General features: G+C 38.1%; 1 protein-coding gene across 2 annotated transcripts; it reads left to right on the plus strand.

Annotated features, from left to right (window-relative positions):
- Positions 1-2,225: 2,225 nt before the first annotated feature.
- Positions 2,226-17,950, plus strand: rerglb (RERG/RAS-like b). Of its 2 annotated transcripts, none has more exons than XM_008410818.2 (5): positions 2,226-2,580; positions 7,934-7,990; positions 10,789-10,862; positions 12,905-13,056; positions 15,973-17,950. In XM_008410818.2, the coding sequence occupies exons 1-5, from the start codon at positions 2,529-2,531 to the stop codon at positions 16,256-16,258; spliced, it is 621 nt and encodes a 206-aa protein (XP_008409040.1). In that variant the 5' UTR covers positions 2,226-2,528; the 3' UTR covers positions 16,259-17,950. The 2 variants fall into 2 exon arrangements, with proteins under 2 accessions (XP_008409040.1, XP_008409042.1); XM_008410820.2 differs by having other exon boundaries at positions 2,228-2,580; positions 12,908-13,056.
- Positions 17,951-21,546: the final 3,596 nt, after the last annotated feature.

The following is a 21,546-nucleotide window of genomic DNA, read 5'->3' on the forward strand; positions in this document are numbered from 1 at the left end:
GTTGCACAAAACAAAAATGCGAATTAGGTATGTTTCCATTTACTGGTTTGAAGTTAATCTAAGGTACAAACCCACCAGTGGATGGGAAAGTTTGCTACGTCAGAACTTATTTGGCGAACGTGTCTCTGTTTCCTCTTTTGCACATCAACTTTTTCAGAAAATTCAAAAACCACCTCAAGCGAATGCAAAAACTTTGCTTTGTGAAATTTGTAAGATTTTTTCTAATTTTACTATTTCCATCGAACTTTTCTATCACAATACTTCAATATGTGCATTAAAAAAATCTTGATGGGAACACGGCCAAATGGAAGGTCAAACCCACCTCCATGTTCCTATGTCCGAGGTAAACCCGCAACTGCAAATTAGAAGCAGCGGTAATTCAGGTAAATTTGTCTATTTTTAACAAATTTGCACTTTTGTCCACATTATGATAGCACGGTATCTGCGTGTCAAAATTTTAGGATGGAGATTCATTTAGTATAACTTGGAATAAAGCTGTAGTATGAAATGTAGAAAAAGTTAAACGCTGTGAATACTTTGCACTATGCACTGAACAGCCAAAGCTAAAAATAATCGACGATCAAAGATTAGAAAATCTCTGCTCACAGATGTTTTCCTACCCTTCTGATTGAATTTTAGCTATTTTACAAAGCACCTGCCAAAAAATACAATCCTTAATGGGCGAAGCTGGTAAAGGCATGCAGCTGGACCTGTAGTGAAATATGGTTCTACGAGGAGTTAACTCATGGAGACTGAATATACAAGCATATCACTCTTGGGATATTAATATCCTAAAAATATAAAAACCCCTGTGTCATTTTGAGTCTACAAAATTTCGCACTACTTGTCGATCCATCCATCCATCCATCCATCCATCCATCCATCCATCCATCCATCCATCTTCTTTATACCCTTGTCCTTTAGTGGGGTCAGGAGGGTTGCTGGTGCCCATCTCCAGCTAACGTTCCGGGCGAGAGGCGGGGTCACCCTGGACAGGTCGCCAGTCTGTCACAGGGCACTACTTGTCTATCTAAAACCTAAAAATTCTGATGAAAAACACTGAAAGTTGTGGTTGTAACATGAAAAAGCTATTATAAAAATTCACGTTTTAGCGAGAATAAGGAACATCTGACACAAAATGAGCTTTATGCAGAAATATCAAAAATCCAAACAGGCAAGAAGGTTTTATTTAACTAAATGTTATTTAGAAAAAGAAAGCTTCAATATTTATATTAAAAGTTTTCCTTTTAAACTTTTTTGTGTGTCACACAAAAACTGAAAATTTGTGTCAGACCAAGTTCTTTGTAGCATCGATGCTTTTATTATTGAAACGCTCATGTTTGTAAGAAAATATATGTGGGATTGCACAATCTTATGTTTAAGATCTTAAAATTGCACAAATTGGAATCATGGGGGTGGTGGAAAAAATGTGGAGAAAAAAAATAAAAAATTAGTTTTTTGATGATAAAACGTTTCTCCGCTGGGATGAGGTGGTTTTTCAGCCGTATCAAAATTAGCATGTTTCGCAAAACTGCAACGTAAACTCTTTTTTCACATCATGAGTCACTTTATCAACAAATGAATGTTACTACTGGCAAAGATGACAAAGATAACAGGAAGTGGGTTTTTTAGCAACTTATTGCCTGAACAGACTTATTCATGTGTGACTTTAGTTAAGTTTCTTACTTAATGGAAAAACCACATTTGTGCAGTTGAGGGTTTTTTTTCTCGACTTTAGCGTGATATCGACAAAGTTTTGCTCACGTTTCACTCTTAACTACATCCACCAAGATGGAATGGTCTTCACCACATCGATTGAGTTGCACTGGTTGAAGCACGGAGTGCCATCCCACAGCAGTGTGTGACCACACTAATGGCCAGAATAAAGAGCTTGTTGTTGGCTGTGTACGGTTCTCTCATGAAGACCTCGTTTATTTTAATCGCCGACGTGGCTTCGAACAACGATCGGCTCCAAATCTCCCAGGAGGAAATGAGCTTCGTTATCGTCGGTGTATGAAGAATAACAGAAAGGCTGACAGATGGCAGTGAGTCTACAGTTACACTGTTATGGGCAGGATCAGCAAAATAGGTTTAGTCATTCTTGGCCTTTGAGTGACCCCTGTGTGGGAGGGGACAGAGACAGAAAAGATATATAAGAAATAAAGCAAGGGGGGAAAGGAAGACGGAAATGAAAACAGAGTGAGGGGCAGTGAGGGGAGGGAGAGAGCTGTGGGATAACAGAAAGGGAGAAAACAAACACGAGAGAGAGAGAAACGTACTGTAGAGCTCCTGGAACACAAAAGGAGGGAGGGGGATTGTTTCGCCGTCTCTCTTCTCTCCCTCCAGCTTTAAAAAGTGAAACCGCTCTTTGAAGTGGGGAGKTGGGGGGCAGGGGGGGACAGAACTGTACCTTCACCATCCTGTCTGGACTGTCAGGAGTATATAATGCACGGACCCGGACCTGAATCCCAGACGCAACGCGGAGCTGCAAACGGACAACCAGCCGAGGACCCGACGCCACGACAACCATGAACGACGTCAAGCTGGCCCTGCTGGGAAGCCAGGGGGCCGGCAAGTCAGGTGGGCCACAAAAACTACTCTAACAGGGAAAAAAATTATATTTACTTAGTTTTCTTCTCTTTTTTTGCCTTTAAGGCAGAGGTATTCTAGAAATCAGTGAAAAATGCATCAATGTAAATAAATCATTCTAGACGAGAACTAATTGTAACTCTTGTGATTTCTGTGTACTAAACCAGATTCTTCTATATATTCCTGAGATGGATCAAAATAAAATAGAACTTTTTTGGTAACTGAATTTTTTTTCTGCTTTACTTATAAATATAATATTTTCAAAATGCAGGGAAAACAACATATGAGCAGCAACAGACTGTACATTAGACATCCATTCTGCCTTCAGGAAAACATTTGCTCTGTTTGAGAGATGCTGCTGGAAATTTCAGCTAATTAGTGATCAATTAATTAATCACTAATGACTCATCGTACTTGACACCATTGCTGCCCGTTCTTTTGATTTTAAAGCGAAACAAATCTGTTCTACTGATAAAATCTTTTCAGCCGTTTAGTTTTTCAAGAACATAGTTGTATTCTTACATAATTTCTTTATATTTTTCCACTTGCACCTTAGACCTGACTGTAATGTGATTTCTTATTAAATCCACTGTTCAGATCTGATAAGATGAATATATTTTATATTTTTTGCTTCTTTCATTTTGTTCATTTTGTTTAACTCTGCGAAGCGTTTTGCTCCTGCCGTATGTTTTCTCATTTCAAACCTTTGAGGGTGGTTGTAATATAAAAGCAATGAAAATAAATTAAAAATTAAAAATAATAAGAATGAAGGTACTAAGAAAATTTTGTATTTGGAATTTAATTACATAATTGAAATTTCTATTGTAACACTAAGTTAATTACTATTTTCAAGGGACAAATATTCTTCATGCTCTTCTTCATCTCATTATTAATAATAGTCTAGTAATAATTAGGATTCTTTTGCAAGCTAACAGTAGCACTTTGTTTTTCTGGATTCTTGGGGCGACTGTGGCTGCGTGGGTAGAGTAGTCGTCTTGCAATCAGAAGGTTGTAGGTTCAATTCCAGCTTCCACATGCTGATGTGCCCCTGGGCAAGGCACCCAACCCCAAGCTGTCTACCAAGCTGCGTATCAGTGTATAAATGTGTGAGCGTTTGTGAGTGCAAATGGGTGAATGTGACTCTAGTGTAAAGCGCTTTGAGTGGTCAAAAATGATTGGATAAAGTGCTATATAAGTTCAGTCCATTTACCTGAAGGTCTTTAATTTCACTGACGCAATTATTAAAAAAAAGTAAAAGAGGAATTTGGCAAAAATTCCCAAGTTTGTGTAGATTCATCAACTAGCATGAATCACATTTTGACCCAGGTCCATGTGGAAGGTTCTGATTTGCCAGAGTTCAAACTTCACATGCAGTGGAGACCAAAATATATTTATTTTGCAAAATGAAATCGTTCCAATTTTAATCAGAGAGAAATTGAAGAAAAGCAGCTGGCGCCGCTCCCAGAGGCTTATTCCAGGTCATTTTTTACTTTTCTGTTTGATAACTCTTAACCCTACCCCTCACTTCAACCTTAATCACAAACTACAACATTAGTAGTTGATGAGAGTTTCCACAGGACAAACTCTCATCAACTGAGAGTTGACAAGTAACGCCCAAACTGGCCAGTAGGGGGTTTGGAGCTCGTTGACATCAATATTTGTCCAACTGTGAGAACAGAGAAGAGATTAGATGAGTTTCATTTCTGTATTGGACGACTGGAAGTGGCAAAAACCTGAAATGACTTCAGACTGTGGAGCGTTGGAGTGGTGACTGGTAAACAGCTATAGCTAGCACGAGCTAGCTATTAGCTAGCCTCGGTTGAGTTTAGGGTGTGCTCTTTCTCCCAGTATGAAAACAAAACTTTGTTTGTATATATATATATATATATATATATATTACTGAAACAGAAGACAAACAGGTCTTGTTTTCCGTTCAAAAATTTGTCGGTGTGATTTTGTTTTGGTTGTAAAAAGTAGGTAAATGCCGAGAAGAGCTATGCTAACAGTGGAGTATCTGGTTTATTTGTTTGTGCCATTGAGAGTTTAAATGTCACCATTTCTGAAGCAAGTTTTTTGTTTGAAAAAACACATTTATTTAACCAAAGTGCGGTACGGAACTAAAACGGATCAAATCCGTAAATCCAAAATTTAGATGGGAAGAAAACAGAGAAAAAAAAACAGCACAAATAGAATTAAATCATGTTACAATGACTAAAGTAAAAACAGAAACAGAAATAAAGCAGCTTACACTGAAAATAAAGAACCAGATTAGTAGGTTTTTAAGAGAGAAAAAAAAACAATGTTTAATTTAAACTTTTCCCATAATCTCCATGACTGAAAAGGCTCAATCTGCTTTGAGCTGCGGCCTTGTTTTTGACAACCATCATGAGCTGGTCAGCTGATTTAAGGGCCAGATGTGAAACAAAAGGAGAGCTATTGAGAAGAAAGAGAACTGAGACATTTAAAAACCAAGGGAAGGAATTTAAAATAATTTCTTTGTCACACAGGAAGCCAGTGAGGAGCAGAGAGAACAGGCGAGATTGATTTTCCTCACTGGTATTTGAAAAAAACAGCCGACATCGTACATATTGCTTTAATTCAAATGGATTAGTAAGGTACAAATTTCAAAATCAAAATTAGGCTAATTTAGGAGCTAATGGTTATGTCCAACCCAGTTGTAGCTATATTTTGATGTCAGTTCTTCAGGTTATATTGAGTGAATACAGACTTGGTGCCTGATTTAAAGGTTTTATCACAGTCAACAGTTAATTATTCAGTTTTGTCAATACAAATGTTGATAGGGTTTTATTCCATTTTATGTGAGAAATATTGTAAACATCATATTTACTAGCCTGGTAAAAACCATCCCCTTGTTCTACACTTGGCTTCGTTCAGAGAGTCTGGATTCCTTTGAGAAACGAATTTTTGAGAAACGAATTTTTGAGAAACGAATTTTTGTTGTAAATGTGGATTCTATTGAAATTTTAAATGTTACCCAATTGCTGCTCCAGTTCAACACTATGAAGCTTACCACTGTGAACAACGCGCACTGTGAACAACCATATCAGTAGCATAAAATCTGCTTTTTGACTTTTTGAAGACTTCTGTTAGCATCTTGTGGCCTTGAGCTTGTTTAGCTAGCCAACGGTTTGTTTTGAATGTCTCCCATCTGTAGATGATGTACATGTCCTGAGAAGCTTCTGCTGTCTTCTCTTTGAAGGCCCCAGGTAGTGGATTTGATCTGAACATGTTCCCTCTCACTTCAACAAGCACACCAAAAAAAACAAAATCTCTAAAGCAGACCTTCAACATCCTAAATTATGTCTGAAAAATGTAAAAAGGCCACTAGCGCCAGCCAAATACAGAATATATATAAAAAGAAAAGCAAAATGATGGACAAATATTATGTCAAGGTTTACTTCAGGCTGAGGCCTGTAATCAAAGTTAATCTGTTGGGTCGGAACGGGTTCGGACACAATATCTAGGGCAGTGGTTCTTAACCTGGGTTCGATCGAACCCCAGGGGTTCGGTGAGTCGGTCTCAGGGGTTCGGCAGAGCCTCTGCCGTGGAGGTAAAGACACACTTATGTAAAGTTGTGATGACGCCCCGCTTTGCCATCACTTGYTGCAGAGGATCAYGTTACATTGATTAGCCAATCAGAGCTGCGGAGAAGCACTGATTGAAGGAGCTCCACTCTCAGCATGGATTTGAACTTGTGTCTTTAATTACTTCAGCAAAGCTCACCGTTTTTACCAAATTCTGTAGCTTTCGGTGTACTTCTAAATCTGTTCCTTAGTCGCAACTTTTCGGGGTTGGTACTGCCTCTATTGGCGTGGGGGTGGTAACACAAATATAATTACATTTCTAAATCAGAATACCACAAAGTCTTTATTATTTATTATTATTCTCTTAAGAATGTAGAGCCAATTAAATAATTTAAACAAAACCTTAAAGTGGTTCCAGTTTCTCTCGATGGCCAACCTGTTGAAACTGTGGCCAATTTTAAATACCTTGGGTTTTTCCTGGACAGTGAGCTCAACTTTGCTGAAAACACTGACTATATTTTGAAGAACTAGACTAGAGTCTAGTTGGTGACCCAACTCTGATTTAGTAATGTAATTATACCCAACTAGACTCTAGTTGGGTCACCCCCATGTCTTAAATTTGTGGGGGGGGGATCATTTTATTTATCACTACAGAATGGTTCAGTGAATGCAAATGAAACTGGTGGGTTTGGTACCTCAAAAAAGGTTAAGAACCACTGATCTAGGGGCTCGGTTTGGGTCAGGTTGGATTCTCTAGGATCTAATCTCTAGTGCAGGTCTACTTTTCCAGTTTTTTTCCACTGGCTTGTGCCTTTCAAACAACAGGGAGTATAAAAGCCTTCAAGATTTCTGGGGCCAAAAGAACAAACAAAAATAGACCCCCATTACAGCAGCGGTCACACAAAAAAACTACAATTACTAAACTCCTTGTCCGGCCACAAAACAGAGAAGAAATCCGTCAAAGGAAAATGGCAGAGAACCCAAACTGAACTCCCCATCTAAGCACTGAACACGCTGAAGTTCAAATGTCACTGAAGTTCTTATGCAGTCCACTGATGAGGGGGAAGTGGTTCCAGGTGTGTGACAGCATTCCTGCAAACAAAAAGGAGCAAAGGTGGGACCTGGAGAACGAGGACCCCTAGAGGTCAAAGGAACAGTAAGTGTAAGTGAGCGGCCTACATAGGAGCTGTGACTGTAGAGGGTCTTTACCCTCTGCACTCTGTTCCTGCATGCTTGGGTCCGTTCGTTACCATTTCTGCTCTGCTTGTTGCGATCTGTGCTCGGTTTTGTTCTCAGCCGCTTCGGCCTCTCTGCTGTGACAGCGACAAGAACGTCCGATGCGCTAAAGCACAATGAGATGTAAGCCTTTGGGGTCTGTCCGAAATGAAATGACATTGTGTGTGTGTGTGTGCGCGTGTGTGTGGGTGTGTGTGTGTTGAGGCCTACCATCATTAATGTTCTGTTCTGGGACCCCGGCCCAACAACTGAAACTTGTTGTCTGTGGGACCAGAACTGACCCCGGTCAGTCGGTTTCATGTGGGAGTGAATGGACCCGCTCGCTGTGCCAAACATGCACACAAAACTTTTCCAGCAAAGCGGCGTGGCCTGTTTGATGTGGAGCTAAAGGTTTTCACCGTTCCAGTCCCAGAAATTGTTGGCTCTGTGTTGGATCTGCACAGATAAATGAAGTTTTTTTTTGTCACTCCTCATTCTCTCCACCTGTGAGAAATGAGACTTTAATGATCCCGTGTTTCATATTCTTGCTTTTTTTTTCCTTTTTCTTCTTCTGTTTCCTCCAGCTGTCCTTGTGCGATTCTTGACCAGACGCTTTATTGGTGAATACGCCTCGAATGCAAGTAAGTGTTTCCAGATTTCAGAAAGCCTTTTGCTTTTAAAAGCTTTAGTAGAAGACCATAAATACTTAGCGCTGCTATCAGATGCAGATCGGTGAAGGTCGTTTCACCTCTTTATCATTTTGGTCGTTTCCTTTCACTGAAAAATGTTTCTTATCCAACCTGAAACCTGATGACCTAAGGTATTTTTTTCCTGATGGATCTTTATCACTTTTAATCAAACAGAAACTACTCAGAATTAATTCGGTGTGATCAGTTCAGTTCATAATCTTTAATTTTTCCAGAAATCAGCTGTACCAAACAATCATGGCTAATGGGAAAAGGTCATTATTTGAGTAATTCACCTGTCCATCAAAAATTCTAATGATATACAATGAATTGGAATTATACAAAACATTTGTGCATTTTTAGATATTTATTTGACTTGCCTATTAAAAAGTACCCAAAAACAATAATGACAGGGTAGAAAATGGCAAAGTGGAAAAAGGTACTGAAATTACAAATTTATCTGATGACTCTGCACCAGTACAGCAACACTTAAATACACCAACAGCTTGGTCAAATATGTAAAAACATCTGTAATTTGTTTAGTCAGTACAATTAGGAGCATAACAGCCAATGTGAAATAAACATAAAGAAACTGACAAAAACAAAAGGTTAACTACTTTGGTCAAACATGTAAAACTTCTTTCAAATGGTTCAGAAAGTACAATTAGGCAATCTAAATATAATGTAAAATAAATAATAAAGCATGATGTCGCTCAGAGTACAAAGCACAGAATTAGACTAAATAGATCTACCCTTATCGATCAGGAACATTGTCACTGATACCCAGTGGTGGAGAAAGTACTCAAAAAAATGTACTTAAGTAAAAATACAAATACACAGTCAAAAATGTACAAGTAATAGTCAAAGAACCACATTAACATTTTACTTAAGTAAAAGTAAAAAAGTACTGGCTTTTAAAAATTCTTAAGTATTAAAAGTAAAAGTACTTGCTGAATATATAACCTAATCGCTAATATCATTAAGTGTGCCGATCGTATTTAATTTTAATACATCAGAGATGTGCCATTTTAATTAACACTACCACAGATTAAACATGTTCTTATTGTGTTTATTCTCTGTAACAGTTTAGACTTAGATATGTGATTCTATGAATCATAATTTCAGGGATGGAAACATCTCGTCTCCTGTCCCAACATAACATGAACTTCATTAGGGACATTTATTTAGAAAGAAATCCAACTGAAAGGGGACGGAAAGAAGGTGTGTGGGGGGAGGACATGCAACCAAGGAGCCATGTAGCAGAGTTGTAGTTAAGACCACCAAACTCTAGACCAAGAGTGCTACATGACACAATAAAATTAAGTTTACCTATCAAAATTGGTTTTCAGATTGATCTGAAAGATCCACATTCCCATAAAAACACCTAGATATTAAATACTTAGAGCTGAAATATATTGAACCAGTATCAATTAAAACTCATTTCATTCTGTTTTGCTTTCATCGCTGTGCTACAATTCGCAGAGGTCTCCTGCTATCCCTAGAAAAATAACGCCCTGGGCGGTTGCCCATATTGCCCATGTCAGAAACCATAACTGAAACATTGCAATTAACGGTAAACAACGTTCAACTGTCCAACGGCGCAACAAGTAACCAAGCAGAAGGAGCACCGTGACTGTTCTCATCCTCCCTCCCACTGCAATGTTTGCCACCATGACAGGAGACGAAATCAATCAATGAGCAATGAGCATGCTCTGTGTTCATTCATTCAACTATTACTTATTCGGCGATTAAATAAATGTGTGTATGTATATATATACATATATATCTACTGCAGTGTACACAAGAACAAAGAACGGCTCTAAGTGAGGCTTTAGTCCTTAGGACTTAGTAAAGATCCGTCCAGAAGAATCTGATCGTTCCTGAATGCTATATCACTATATTGCAGACTTTGGTCACAGCRTTGTCCCATGCAACACATCAGTCAACACACAATAATTCAGCGCATGAGTGACAACTTTTTTTCATCGCGGATGCAACGGGTGTCTCTGTACAGCTAGCTTTGCTAGCATCACGTCCACAGCGCTTACCTTTCTTTAAGCTTTCCTTCCAAGTGACGCTAAAAGTTGGACGAAGTCCCACCATCTGTGAAAGCGAAGCGCTGCTGATTTTACATGTCTTATGATTTATGATTTATGCAGCTATTATCGATTAGACAGACATCTTCTCCCGCTCAGAGAAAACCACAGCACATTTCTTGGAGCTCCGTGTGCGAGTAAAGGTGGAGCCGATGGGTGACAACAGACACTAAGTCACGTTATTGCTCGGATTTTACGGCGCCACCTTAAGTCCCTGAACTTCACATTTTAACGGAAAAAAGCTCAATGCGACTTGGATGTAACGAGTAACACGACAGTTTTGTAGAAATGTAGTGAAGTAGAAAGTACAGATACTTACTGTAAAATGTAGTGGAGTAAAAGTAGAAAGTATCCATTATTAAATCTACTTAAGTAAAGTACAGATACACGAAAACTCTACTTAAGTACAGTTACTTCCCACCACTGCTGATACCAGATTTTTTTATTAATATTAATAAAAAAATATTAATATCGGATCGTTGCGTCTCTATTTAAAATCAATGCTAACAAACAAGATTGTAGTTCATTTGTAAAGGTCAAATTCAAACTGTATGTCACTCATAAACACAAAATGCACAAATCAAACAGAATAAAGCTGTAATGAAATGTATGCCAATGCTTTTTGTCCTTTTTCTCTCTCTTGCGTCTCGTTTACAGACTCTTTGTACCATAAGAGGCTGTCGATTGATGGCAGGCAGCTGAACCTCGAAGTGTTTGACCCCTGCTCTCAGGTATGGCTCACATCTCAAGGCTACGATACAGAGCCCAGATTGTACATTCCTGTTTGGAGTACTCTTATTTACAGCATTCATTACTATAGATCAGTGGTTCTTAACCTTTTTTGAGGTACCAAACCCACCAGTTTCATGAGCATTCACTGAACCCTTCTGCAGTAATAAATAAAAAAATATTTTTTTCCCCCCAAATTCAAGACATAGGGGTGACCCAACTAGAGTCTAGTTGGGTATAATTACATTACTAAATCAGAGTTGGGTCACCAACTAGACTCTAGTCTAGTTCTTCAAAATATAGTCAGTGTTTTCAGCAAAGTTGAGCTGACTGTCCAGGAACAACCCAAGGTATTTAAAATTTGCCACAGTTTCAACAGGTTGGCCATCGAGAGAAACTGGAACCACTTTAAGGTTTTGTTTAGATCATTTAATTAGCTCTACATTCTTAAGAGAATGAAAAATTAATAATAAATAATAAAGACTTTGCGGTATTCTGATTTAGTAATGTAATTATGTTAGTTGTGTTATCACCCCCACGCCACTAGAGGCAGTAGCAACCCCGAAAAGATGCGACTAAGGAGCAGATTTAAAAGTACACCGAAAGCTACTGAATTTGGTAAAAACGATGATTTTCTGAAGTAATTAAAGACACAAGTTTAAATCCATGCTGAGAGTGGAGCTCCTTCAATCAGTGCTCCTCTGCAGCTCTGATTGGCTAAGCAATGTAACGTGATCCTCTGCAGCAAGTGACGGCAAAGCGGGGCGTCATCACGACTTTACACGAGTGTACCTCCGCYGAACCCCTGAGACCGACTCATCGAACCCAGGTTAAGAACCACTGCCCGAACGATATTGTGTCCGAACCCGTTCCGACCCAACAGATTAACTTTGATTACAGGTCTCAGCCTGAAGTAAACCCTGACATAATATTTGAAATAAAATGTTACTGTTTTTCTTCTTAGACCACCATTTGATTTAGCGTTGTAACTTCTCCTGTTTTTAAGTGGTTAAGAACCACTGACATAGATAGACAAAAGTCAGCTTCTAGACTGACTTTTTTTTCAGCCTGGAAGTAGCAATACCTGGAACAGATTTTTATTTGTATTTTTGTTTCACATTCCAACGTCAAAACTTCAAATCTGGAAAGTGTGGCATGTGCAGGTGAAATCAGATGTTTACATACACCAAATACAAAGACACACACATTTTTTCTCAGCGTCTGAAGTAAAGTCAGACCAAAGTTTTCTTGTTTTAGGTCAGTTAGATTTACCAGAAATATCTATATTTGCTAAATGCCACAATAATGAGAAAATGTGTCAGAGATTTATTTATGAATGTGTTCAAAATCAAAAGCTGACATACAGAATGATTACTGTCTCTTTAAACAATCAGGGAACGCCCAGATGATGACGTGGTGAGCTTCATAAAATTCATACAGTTCAAAGGCAATGCTGACAAATACAGAGAAAATTTAGGTTAACTTCTAATTTTAAAAACATTAATAAGTATTAATAAATAAACCTTGATTGATTGATTTGGACGTTGCTTCTATATTTTCACGTAATGTTGTTCTCCTCATGATGTCATCTACTTTATAAAGTGCACCAGTTCCTCATCACGTCACCATCTGGGCTTCACCTCATTGTTTGAAGAGACAGTAATCATTCTGTATGTAAACTTCTGATTTTGAACACATTCATAAATAAATCTCTGACATATTTCATTATTGTGGCATTTAGCACATAGAAACTAATAGAAGTACTTAAAGTGTATTCTCTGAGATAAAGGGTGATAAAAGGGCAAAACATCCAAAGTTGGTTGAATACTTTTTGCGTGGTTGTAATGTGAAAACAATAGTGTGTATGAATACTTCTACAAGGTGTTATACGCAGCTTTCAGACATGAAAATTGCATAACACACTCATAGAAACTCATCTAGCTAGTAACCTGTTTAGAATACAAAACTGAAATAAACCTAGTTTCTTTTTTTGTTTTCCTCTGAAACTGTGATTTCAGATTAAAAGCACTTGTCCCCCTGTCAGCAGAGCTCCGAGGCCCGGTGCATCCTGGAGGAGCCAGTGGACTGGGCCGACGGCTTCGTGGTGGTGTACAACATCAGTGACCGCTCTTCCTTCATCAACGCCAAAAGCATCCTGCGGCAGATCCGGGAGGCTCGCACCGACAGCTGCAAAGGGTCAGAGGCAACGCAACTCAACAGTAGATCAGAAATAACAACACGCTGATGTCATGTAGCTGTAAGGAGCTCTAACAGCTCAGAGGTTCGCTTAGCAACGAGGCTTTTCCTGCTAGCCTCTAATTGTTTCACAGGTAGAAATATGTCCTACTGCAAACATTTATGGCAGTTCTGTTCTGGATTTGAGAGCGCAGAACGTAACTACAGCGGCGTGTTGGGGTCACTGTTGATAAAGGGGGGAAAGAGAGGTGTACATTTCTGCAAAAAACAACTCAAAAATGTACACAAAAAAACGTGGAAATTTCTGAGTTTGAAAAGCCAAAAATTTGCTAAAACAACCCTCTGAAAATTTGAAATTAATCTTTGAAAATCTCGAAAAAAAACAAAAAAAATATCCATGTTTTTCAAAAGTAAAAAAAGATGGCAGATGATTTTTTGACAGAGAAAATATAAAAATGTTTTTAATTAACAAAATATGTAATACACTACAAAATTAACAAAAGCTAAATTATAAAGACAGAAACACTAAGAAACATTAGTTGGGTCAATTCTTCTGTTTGATTTGACTATAATATTTCTACATTTCTAAAAACAACCCTTCATGCTGAACTGTTTTTATAATTGATTGCAGAAATCACTTTCCCAAAGTTGTTCAGGAAGAAAAGTCATTTTTAATGTCAACTCCTAAACACTAGGGATGAACCCGTATGGGAAAATTTGGGCTGATATTGATATCCGATACTAATATTGCTGTTATGGTTGATAATTGATATTTTCCATTATTACATATAATTCAATACCGTTTTGACACCTTGGGGAAAAAAAACAAAAAACCCACCAGAAACAAGATAAAAATAAGTATCGGTTATTCACATCGGCCCGGTTTTATTTATGGGGCCGACACTGATTTTTTTAAAAACTCTTAATATCGGCCAATACGGATATTGATGGCATATCATGGCATAATTTTTTATTCTTTATCTCCTTGTTCTGTCATGAAGTTTAACATTTAACTTGCTAACTGAAGCTTGTTGACGTTACTCCTTTGCCATGTTGTAAACCTAACGTATGACGGCGATCATTGAGGTGTTTATCGTTATTATTTTTGAGAAATTCCAAACTTGTCCTCATGTGGAAAAAGCATAAAAAAACATTTGCGATATTCATAGCTGTATTTTCACCAAATGATAAAACTGAACACACAAAGATGTTTTTATTTAAAAAACAAACAAAAAGCGAAGATTCCTAAGAAGAAATGTTATTTTCTTTGTTGTTGTTTTTGATTCCCGAGCGCCATATGAATCTCACACAACGTAAAACTTAATGATCAGCGTTAACATTCACTCTGAAGAAGGTAATCGTTAACCAGCCACCTCCAACGAAAGGCATTTCTTCTCACAGCTAGACTGTTGGTTTATGAGAAAATATTTAAACAAGGGAAGCGGTGCAGTGGTTGGAATTATTTACATCTACTGCACCCAGACATGCCCAAAAAGAAAAAGAAAAGAATGCGGCGGGAAGACGGAACGGAAACAAAAGCTCCACTCGTCTCTTTGAAGATGAACAGGAATCTTTGTGCAGGTTTGAGTTTGTGGAATGTCCCGACTGAGCCGTGTGCGTCCTGGTTAACGGTTCAAGACGATGGGCAAGAAAAACAAGGCGAGCCACATCACAGGGGCAACCCGGCTTAGGAAAATTCATCTCACCAATGGAAGGGGAAGAGGAGTGAAGGAGGACATCATTAACTCATGGTGAAGATAAGAAGAGGATCTGAATGTTGCATTTGTATGTGAGGACCAGGGAGGCACAGATCCACTTTTTTACTTCCGATACCGATATCTGAGGTTTAGCATCCGCCTATACCGATACGATACAATACAATACGATACAGAAAAACAGTGCAGAGTTGACTTTAAAGGGTCCTTCTTTCTTTAAATAAAAAACACTGACAAAAATGTACATTCTCCAGTAGTTTCACAAGCTTGATTAAATGTGTAAAAACAACTTTAATTGGTTCAGTCAGTCCAAGTGACTTGAATTGCTCTGATTCTTCTGTTTGGTTTTGACTATAATATTTCTCAATTTCTAAAAGTGTAGACATTTTTTGAAATTTTCATAAAATTTTAGGGTCCATAAAACAGGACTCTAAATGCTGTTTTCACCGGACCATCGGTTTCCAGTTCCTGACACTGAACCGTCCTGCATCACTGTAAAATAAATAATAAAGAAACTGACAAAAACAATAGGTTGACTATCTTTGTCAAACATGTAAAACATAAACGACAACATCTTTCAAATGTTTCAGAAAGTGTAGCTAGGAATTTTAAATATTAAGTGAAATAAGAGAACAAAGCTTAGAATTAGATGGTAAATTAAGGCACTTATTTTATTACAATTGAAAATGTTAAATACAGCACAATGTATTTATCCTTTTTTATAAACAAGCCTTCATAATAATTAGAACCACGTCTGTCCAGAGAGTTTTCCTGAAAAGACGACTGTGCTGTCCCCAAATCAGCCTTTTATTTAACCAACTGATTAAACTTGGTTAAATATTAGAGTGTTCCTAAAGACAGTGACCCAAATGCTGTTTTAATAACTGACAGTAAATTTGCTCAATCAAGCGCAAAAACAAAAAAAAAAAACAAAAACTAGATGCCTTTCTTTTGATACAACAAATGTGCAAAATCAGTTTTAAAGTTTTGGATCTGCAATGAATAACATCCCTTTCCTACGAAGTAAAATAAAAATGTGACTTTTTTTCATTATCGGGATTGATACCATTATTAAGATCAATAAAAAGCTAGAACAGCCATCTCACTCTCAGAAGGGACACGTTTTGGATAAAGAAATGTGTCCAAACGTAGGATATACAATGATGGTGTCCGTCCAAGTTAACACTCCTTCCCATTTCAGGGACTCGGACGTTCCTGTGTGCCTGGTGGGTAACAAGCAGGACCTGTGCCACGTCCGGCAGGTGCGAGAGGACGAAGGCCGCAGCCTGGCGCAGGAAACCCGCTGCCACTTCCAGGAGGTGTCGGCGGCGGAGAGCTACCAGGACATCGCTGGCCTCTTCACCCGGCTCATCCGGCAGGTGATGGAGCACCTGAAGTACCGCGCCGACCGCCGGCGCTACAGCGGCTCCAAGTCCATGGCCAAACTCATCAACAACGTGTTTGGCAAGAGGAGGAAATCAGTGTGACGGTCCCAGCTGCAGGATGACCTGAAAACAAAGTCAAGCTGGGTGAACTGGGAGGTTGCTTCTTTTTTTTTCCTTCTTCTTTTCCAACAAAGTCATAGTCGAGGCAAGCAGCAAAGCTTCGTATTTGTTCAGTACCGTTGAAACGTACTCTTGAACATTTCCTCTTATCACGACTTTAATCTACACAAAGTGGTGTGTAACTGTAAAATGAAGCTTGGTTTATGAGTAGTTTTTGCAAATGAAATATCCTCTTTGGCCAAACTTAGGTCTAGTCAAAGATTTTAAATTGGATTTAGCTTTGGACATTGACTAGGAACACCTGAATATGCTTTGACCTAAAGTAAAACAGCAGCTGCGTTTCCAGTACAATTGTTGACATTTCTGTTTTTTTTTTTTTTGCTAATGTTGAAAAAACTATTTCGCAATTGCATTTTTTTCCGTTACATAAAAAAAACGCAATTAAAATCACATGTGAATAATTATGTTCACGAGATAAGTCAATTAAAACACATGCCACGTCATCATTCTGCTACTACTTCCTGTTGTCGTCTTCCTCTTTCCTGCAGTGGTAAAATTCGGTTGTTGATCACATTTTGATACAACCAAAAAACCTCGCCTCATCCTAGCGCAAAAACATGTTATTAAGGTTTTGTCCCGTTTCTGTTAAGCAGATTCATGTTCGTAATTTCATTTTGCACAAATTTATGGTCACTAGTGTTGCACAATGTAGATGATGTGTTAGTTCTCAGACACACATTGAAGCCAAAAAGTTAAACTTTAGTCTCGTCTGACCAGAGCGTCTTTGAACATTTCCTTTCTCCTTGGCCCTTTTGTTTTACGGCCTACATTTACAGAGCGTGTAATCCCTGTATCTCCTCCAGAGTTAGAATAATTGAACCTGGGGAAAGATTAAATTACAAACAGAAGAGCTCTGTGCACCACTTAGGTGACTCCTGATGGCAGTTGATTGTGTGGACTTTATTAAGGGGTATTATTGTAGATGAGGATGTGTCTAAAACACACGTTTGTTTTTGTGAACAAATTTGAATTATCTTGCATACTTTTTCTCACTTCTCATTCATTAATTTTTTCTGTTGGCCAATCACAAACGCAGTTGCTTGTTCAAAAGCACTTTATAATAAGCAACACGAATGGTTGACAGCAAGCAGTGGTAGGCACCGCTAACTAAAACGCTATTTGCGCTAATCAAAAAGTGCTAATCATAAACATTAGCTCTGCCAGTACTGAAGTTCTATACCAACATGGAATTTAGCAGAAGCTAATATAAAATGCAAAATTCAAACATATTGGTACCTACCATGCGTCAATGACAAAGTATGTGTTACAACAAATAATATAAAATTTGACCATTTGAAGAATTCTCAACTTCAACAGAGGCATCAGACTTTATTCAACTGAAAGTTTACGAAACAGTAAGTGCTTCAGAGTTTATGTGAAAAAAAAAATGTATTTAGCTAAGCTAACGACGCAAAATGTTTAAAGCCCTAATAAAACAATTAGCTCTGCAATCAGCATGCTAGCAGACTATCAGTAGTGCGCCCACTACTGTCTGTCTATACACTACTAATGTATAGACATTTAGTGACAAAACTTTGGCATTTCTATAGATCTGCTTCAAATTTCAGCAACTTATGTAGGCCCCCTAGCAAGTTGCCTTAAGTAAAAAAAAAAGTACAAATATAGTTTAGAAAACAATCCTGCAATAAGCACTTTTTCTGCCCCAAGTTTTCTTGTTGCGAATCCAGTTATTGTGTTTTTCTTAACTGCTTTTTCCAAAAATCAAACTGATACTTGGAGAGAAGAAACAAACACCTGCTCACATAAAACATGCATGTGCAGAGGGTGTTCATCAAACAGCCAGAGGTTTATTGATTAGGTCCTGAAGGATTTACAGAGCAGATGGTTGCAGAAAAAGAGGCAATAACTCAAACATTTCCTTTCTCAAATTGAAATGCTTCAATTTGTTTTTCTTTTAGTTTTTTTCACTCCGAACACAGTTCTTGTTGTAGCTTGAGGCAGTTTTACAACACAATAACACGTATGATAAACGATTAGTGGTTGAATAGCCAATAATAGAAAATGTCCAAGTCTGGCCAACTCTTAAATTATGTTTTTGCTCCAGATAAGATGGAGATGACAGCCAGCTAACACTGCAGCTTACCAAATGTAAAAAACTCTTAAGTTTGTAGCCATTCTGCACTGCTGGCTGCTGTCCTGTATTACTTTTCTTCTGGTATAGCTGGGCATTTTCTGCATGGTTTCCCTGTACTAACCTTATTTCTTTTGTATCTTTTCTTAAAGTGAATATTCAGAGTTTGGCTGAAACCTGAACTCTCAAAGAGTTCAGAGTCTCAGTGTGAGATTGTATGTGTTTCCTGTCTGGATTGAACTTTTGAGACGCTAGTAGAGAACACCTCGACATTTAGCAACTTTAGCAACGCTGTGAACTGTTAGCTAAGTGTCGCTATGGGAGGGAGTGACGGAGAAACAGCTGGTTTTGATGTATTTTACTGAAATATATATATGATGGACATCATGTAAAGCAGGGGTCACCAACTCCAGTCCTCGAGGGCTACCATCCTGCAACTTTTAGATTCACCTCTGCTCCAAAATGTCTGAATTCCCTCACCAGCATTCATTCCTCTCTGCAATAGGCTGGAAAYGAGCAGTTTATTTGATCCAGGTGTGTTTGAGCAGAGACACATCTAAAAGTTGCAGGATGGTATCCCTCGAGGACTGGAGTTGGTGACCACTGATGTAAAGGGTTATAAACATACTTTCATTGTAATGCTACTCCTGGAAAACTGTAGTGTTGACTGAATGAAGGAATTGGGTAAAATATGTTTTATGTTGTCATGTCTTCTTTAGTGTTTCGTTCCTCGATGCAGCAGTGCCAAATGAAATCTTTTACTGAATAAAATTGAACTCAACGTTCATGTAGAAATATATTTTCTCAAGATTTTTTTTTTCTCAACAACTGTTAAACACAAGAGTGGCCAACCCAAATCATCATCATCAACCCTCCACCACTGTGCTTTACAGCTGGTACTTTACGTGACATTTTGTGTTTGTTTTTCACCAAACAAGCCACCATCTCACAGCTCTGTTTGGTATCAATGCTGGAATTTCTCCATTGTGAGACAAAAAAATGAATTTCTAATTCTAATCCCTGATTTCCGAACATCTTAGCTTCTGACCCATAAAATAACAAAGGAAAAGGCAAAGCAGCTTATATGATGGCTTTAATGTATTTGTCGTGTATGTTTACCTCTTACAACAATGAAAGTGTGTTGAAATCATAGTTTTTGCTATTCAATTTAATTTCTGGAAAGCCACGTTTAGAGTTTTTTCTAAATGTACTTTTATGAAATTTGGCAACCGTCCCGATCTTATAGGGCGGCGTTCAGGAAGAGCGCGGCAGATGTAGCGGTCAGCCAACGAGGAAGTACCAGCGTGTTGGGGTCATTGGAAAAAATGAGGAGTAAATTTCCGCCAAAAAACTTCTGAGTTTGAAAAATCAGAAATGTCTTTGTTTTCAAAATAAAATAAAAAAAATCTGAGATAAATTTACTCCTCTTTTTTTCCTGTCTACGGTGGTCCTAATGAGCCATCTCTGGGATGCGATGGTGGTGGCCCAACAGCCCGTCAGTTACCGAAACCACACAAAAAAACTTGTAAAACTTGTAACTTTATCAAGTCTGCAAACTCCAAGCAGGTTCACACTACACCACACCACAGCTTCATAGTGTACGTTGTAGCCATGGATACAGTGCAGACTGACAGAAAAGGCTTTCAATAGGCATCACTGTTTAAAAGAATCAAAATAAATCGCAGTTGTGGTGTTTCAATTAAGTAAGAAATGACATTAAAATCACGCGTACGTTTGTTCACGCAGCAAGTCATTAAAAATCCCGGCAGCGTTAGACGTGAACACATGTATGTGTGTTAATTTCATAATTGAGCCCTGGTGCTATAGAGCTCATCTATTGGCTATTAGAGACGGGAGTTTTCACAGTTCACACAGAAGTCATTATTTTAATCCAGAAAACAAAGAAACTCTGAACTATTTAAAACCACTTCCCTTCTCACTTTAATCCTCCAGAATTTTCTTCTAAATTTCCCAAGTCTGACAATTTAGTTAATTTTATTTGATTTATTGTGTGGAGGTAATTTTGTTCCATTTCCATGCTGTAATGTTTGATCATATAACATTCTAGTGATATTGCCGTTTTTTTAGTGTGTGTTTTGTGCATATGTTGGACATTTTATGTAATTAGTAAAGAAAAGGTTATAAAACGAATGAAGAAAGCCACGTTCAGGACATGAACTCTAATGTTTTTCCACTTCGAGTGAAGTCGCCCCTCAGACTCTGCACACAATTACAAACGTGTTCTTACATAGAGCAATTCGGAGACCAGTCTTCCCTCTGTAAATACTTTAAAAAGACTGCTTGTTCCAGAGGAAATTAAAGCTAAACATGTCATAACTCGACGGCTATTTTAGTACCTCAGCGGGCCGCGCCGATGCTTTGAGCTTAATTTTAATTAGACGACCACTAGAGGAGGGGTTTTTTTGTTGCAAAAGAGGAATTTCCTGTGTGTTTTTGCTAAAAATAGCCCGACCGAAGGTGGAAAAAGTATGAAGCAATTTCCACAAACAAATTAGTTGAAGGTTTTCCACTAGATGGCAGCACAGATATCAAAACACGTTGTGATTTTTTTTTTTTTTTTTTTTGGAAGGAGAAGTTAATGATTCCTTGCTCTGGGTACTTGATAAACCGTGTAATAGAGTAATTTGAGAATTTAAGAGAGCCTTTTTCAAGTGTGAGTCACAGCAGATAAAGTATAACTACATCAATCATGGCTGCATTCTACTGAAGAGAGGCCATTTTCAGACCTTTAGATGATCTGGACCCAAAAACGTTTCTTCCTTTGTTTATTTGACACTTACTTTTTGTGCATAGAACGAATCTGAAAATCATTGTAATCGTTTCAGAAATGCCCAACAGGACACGATATGAGGTTCCACAAGACAATGAAGAATTACAAGTGGAAGAAAATAACACGGCAGAGGGAAGAAAAATGGATTAGAACATAAACAGTCCCCAAGACGTGATCTATGGCTCTGTATAAATACTCGCAATTTCTATTTTCCCCTTTTGTCAAATAGATGATCACCTTGTCTTTGAAAGCAACTCAGAGGGCTGCAAAATGAGTTTTCAAAGATTTAGTCACAAAATGACAAAGAAATAGTAGATGTATCCAATA

This window comes from Poecilia reticulata, linkage group LG6 (genome assembly GCF_000633615.1).
Source record: "Poecilia reticulata strain Guanapo linkage group LG6, Guppy_female_1.0+MT, whole genome shotgun sequence".
NCBI classification, from domain to species: Eukaryota; Metazoa; Chordata; class Actinopteri; order Cyprinodontiformes; family Poeciliidae; genus Poecilia; species Poecilia reticulata.

What these genes read in the sequence shown, in the direction of transcription:
- rerglb (XM_008410818.2), top strand. Translation starts at nt 2,529, where the DNA reads ATGAACGACGTCAAGCTGGCCCTGCTGGGAAGCCAGGGGGCCGGCAAG. An exon ending in TGAATACGCCTCGAATGCAA is followed by an intron (nt 7,991 to 10,788) that starts GTAAGTGTTTCC and finishes TCTCGTTTACAG; the next exon opens with ACTCTTTGTACCATAAGAGG. An exon ending in CGCACCGACAGCTGCAAAGG is followed by an intron (nt 13,057 to 15,972) that starts GTCAGAGGCAAC and finishes TTCCCATTTCAG; the next exon opens with GGACTCGGACGTTCCTGTGT.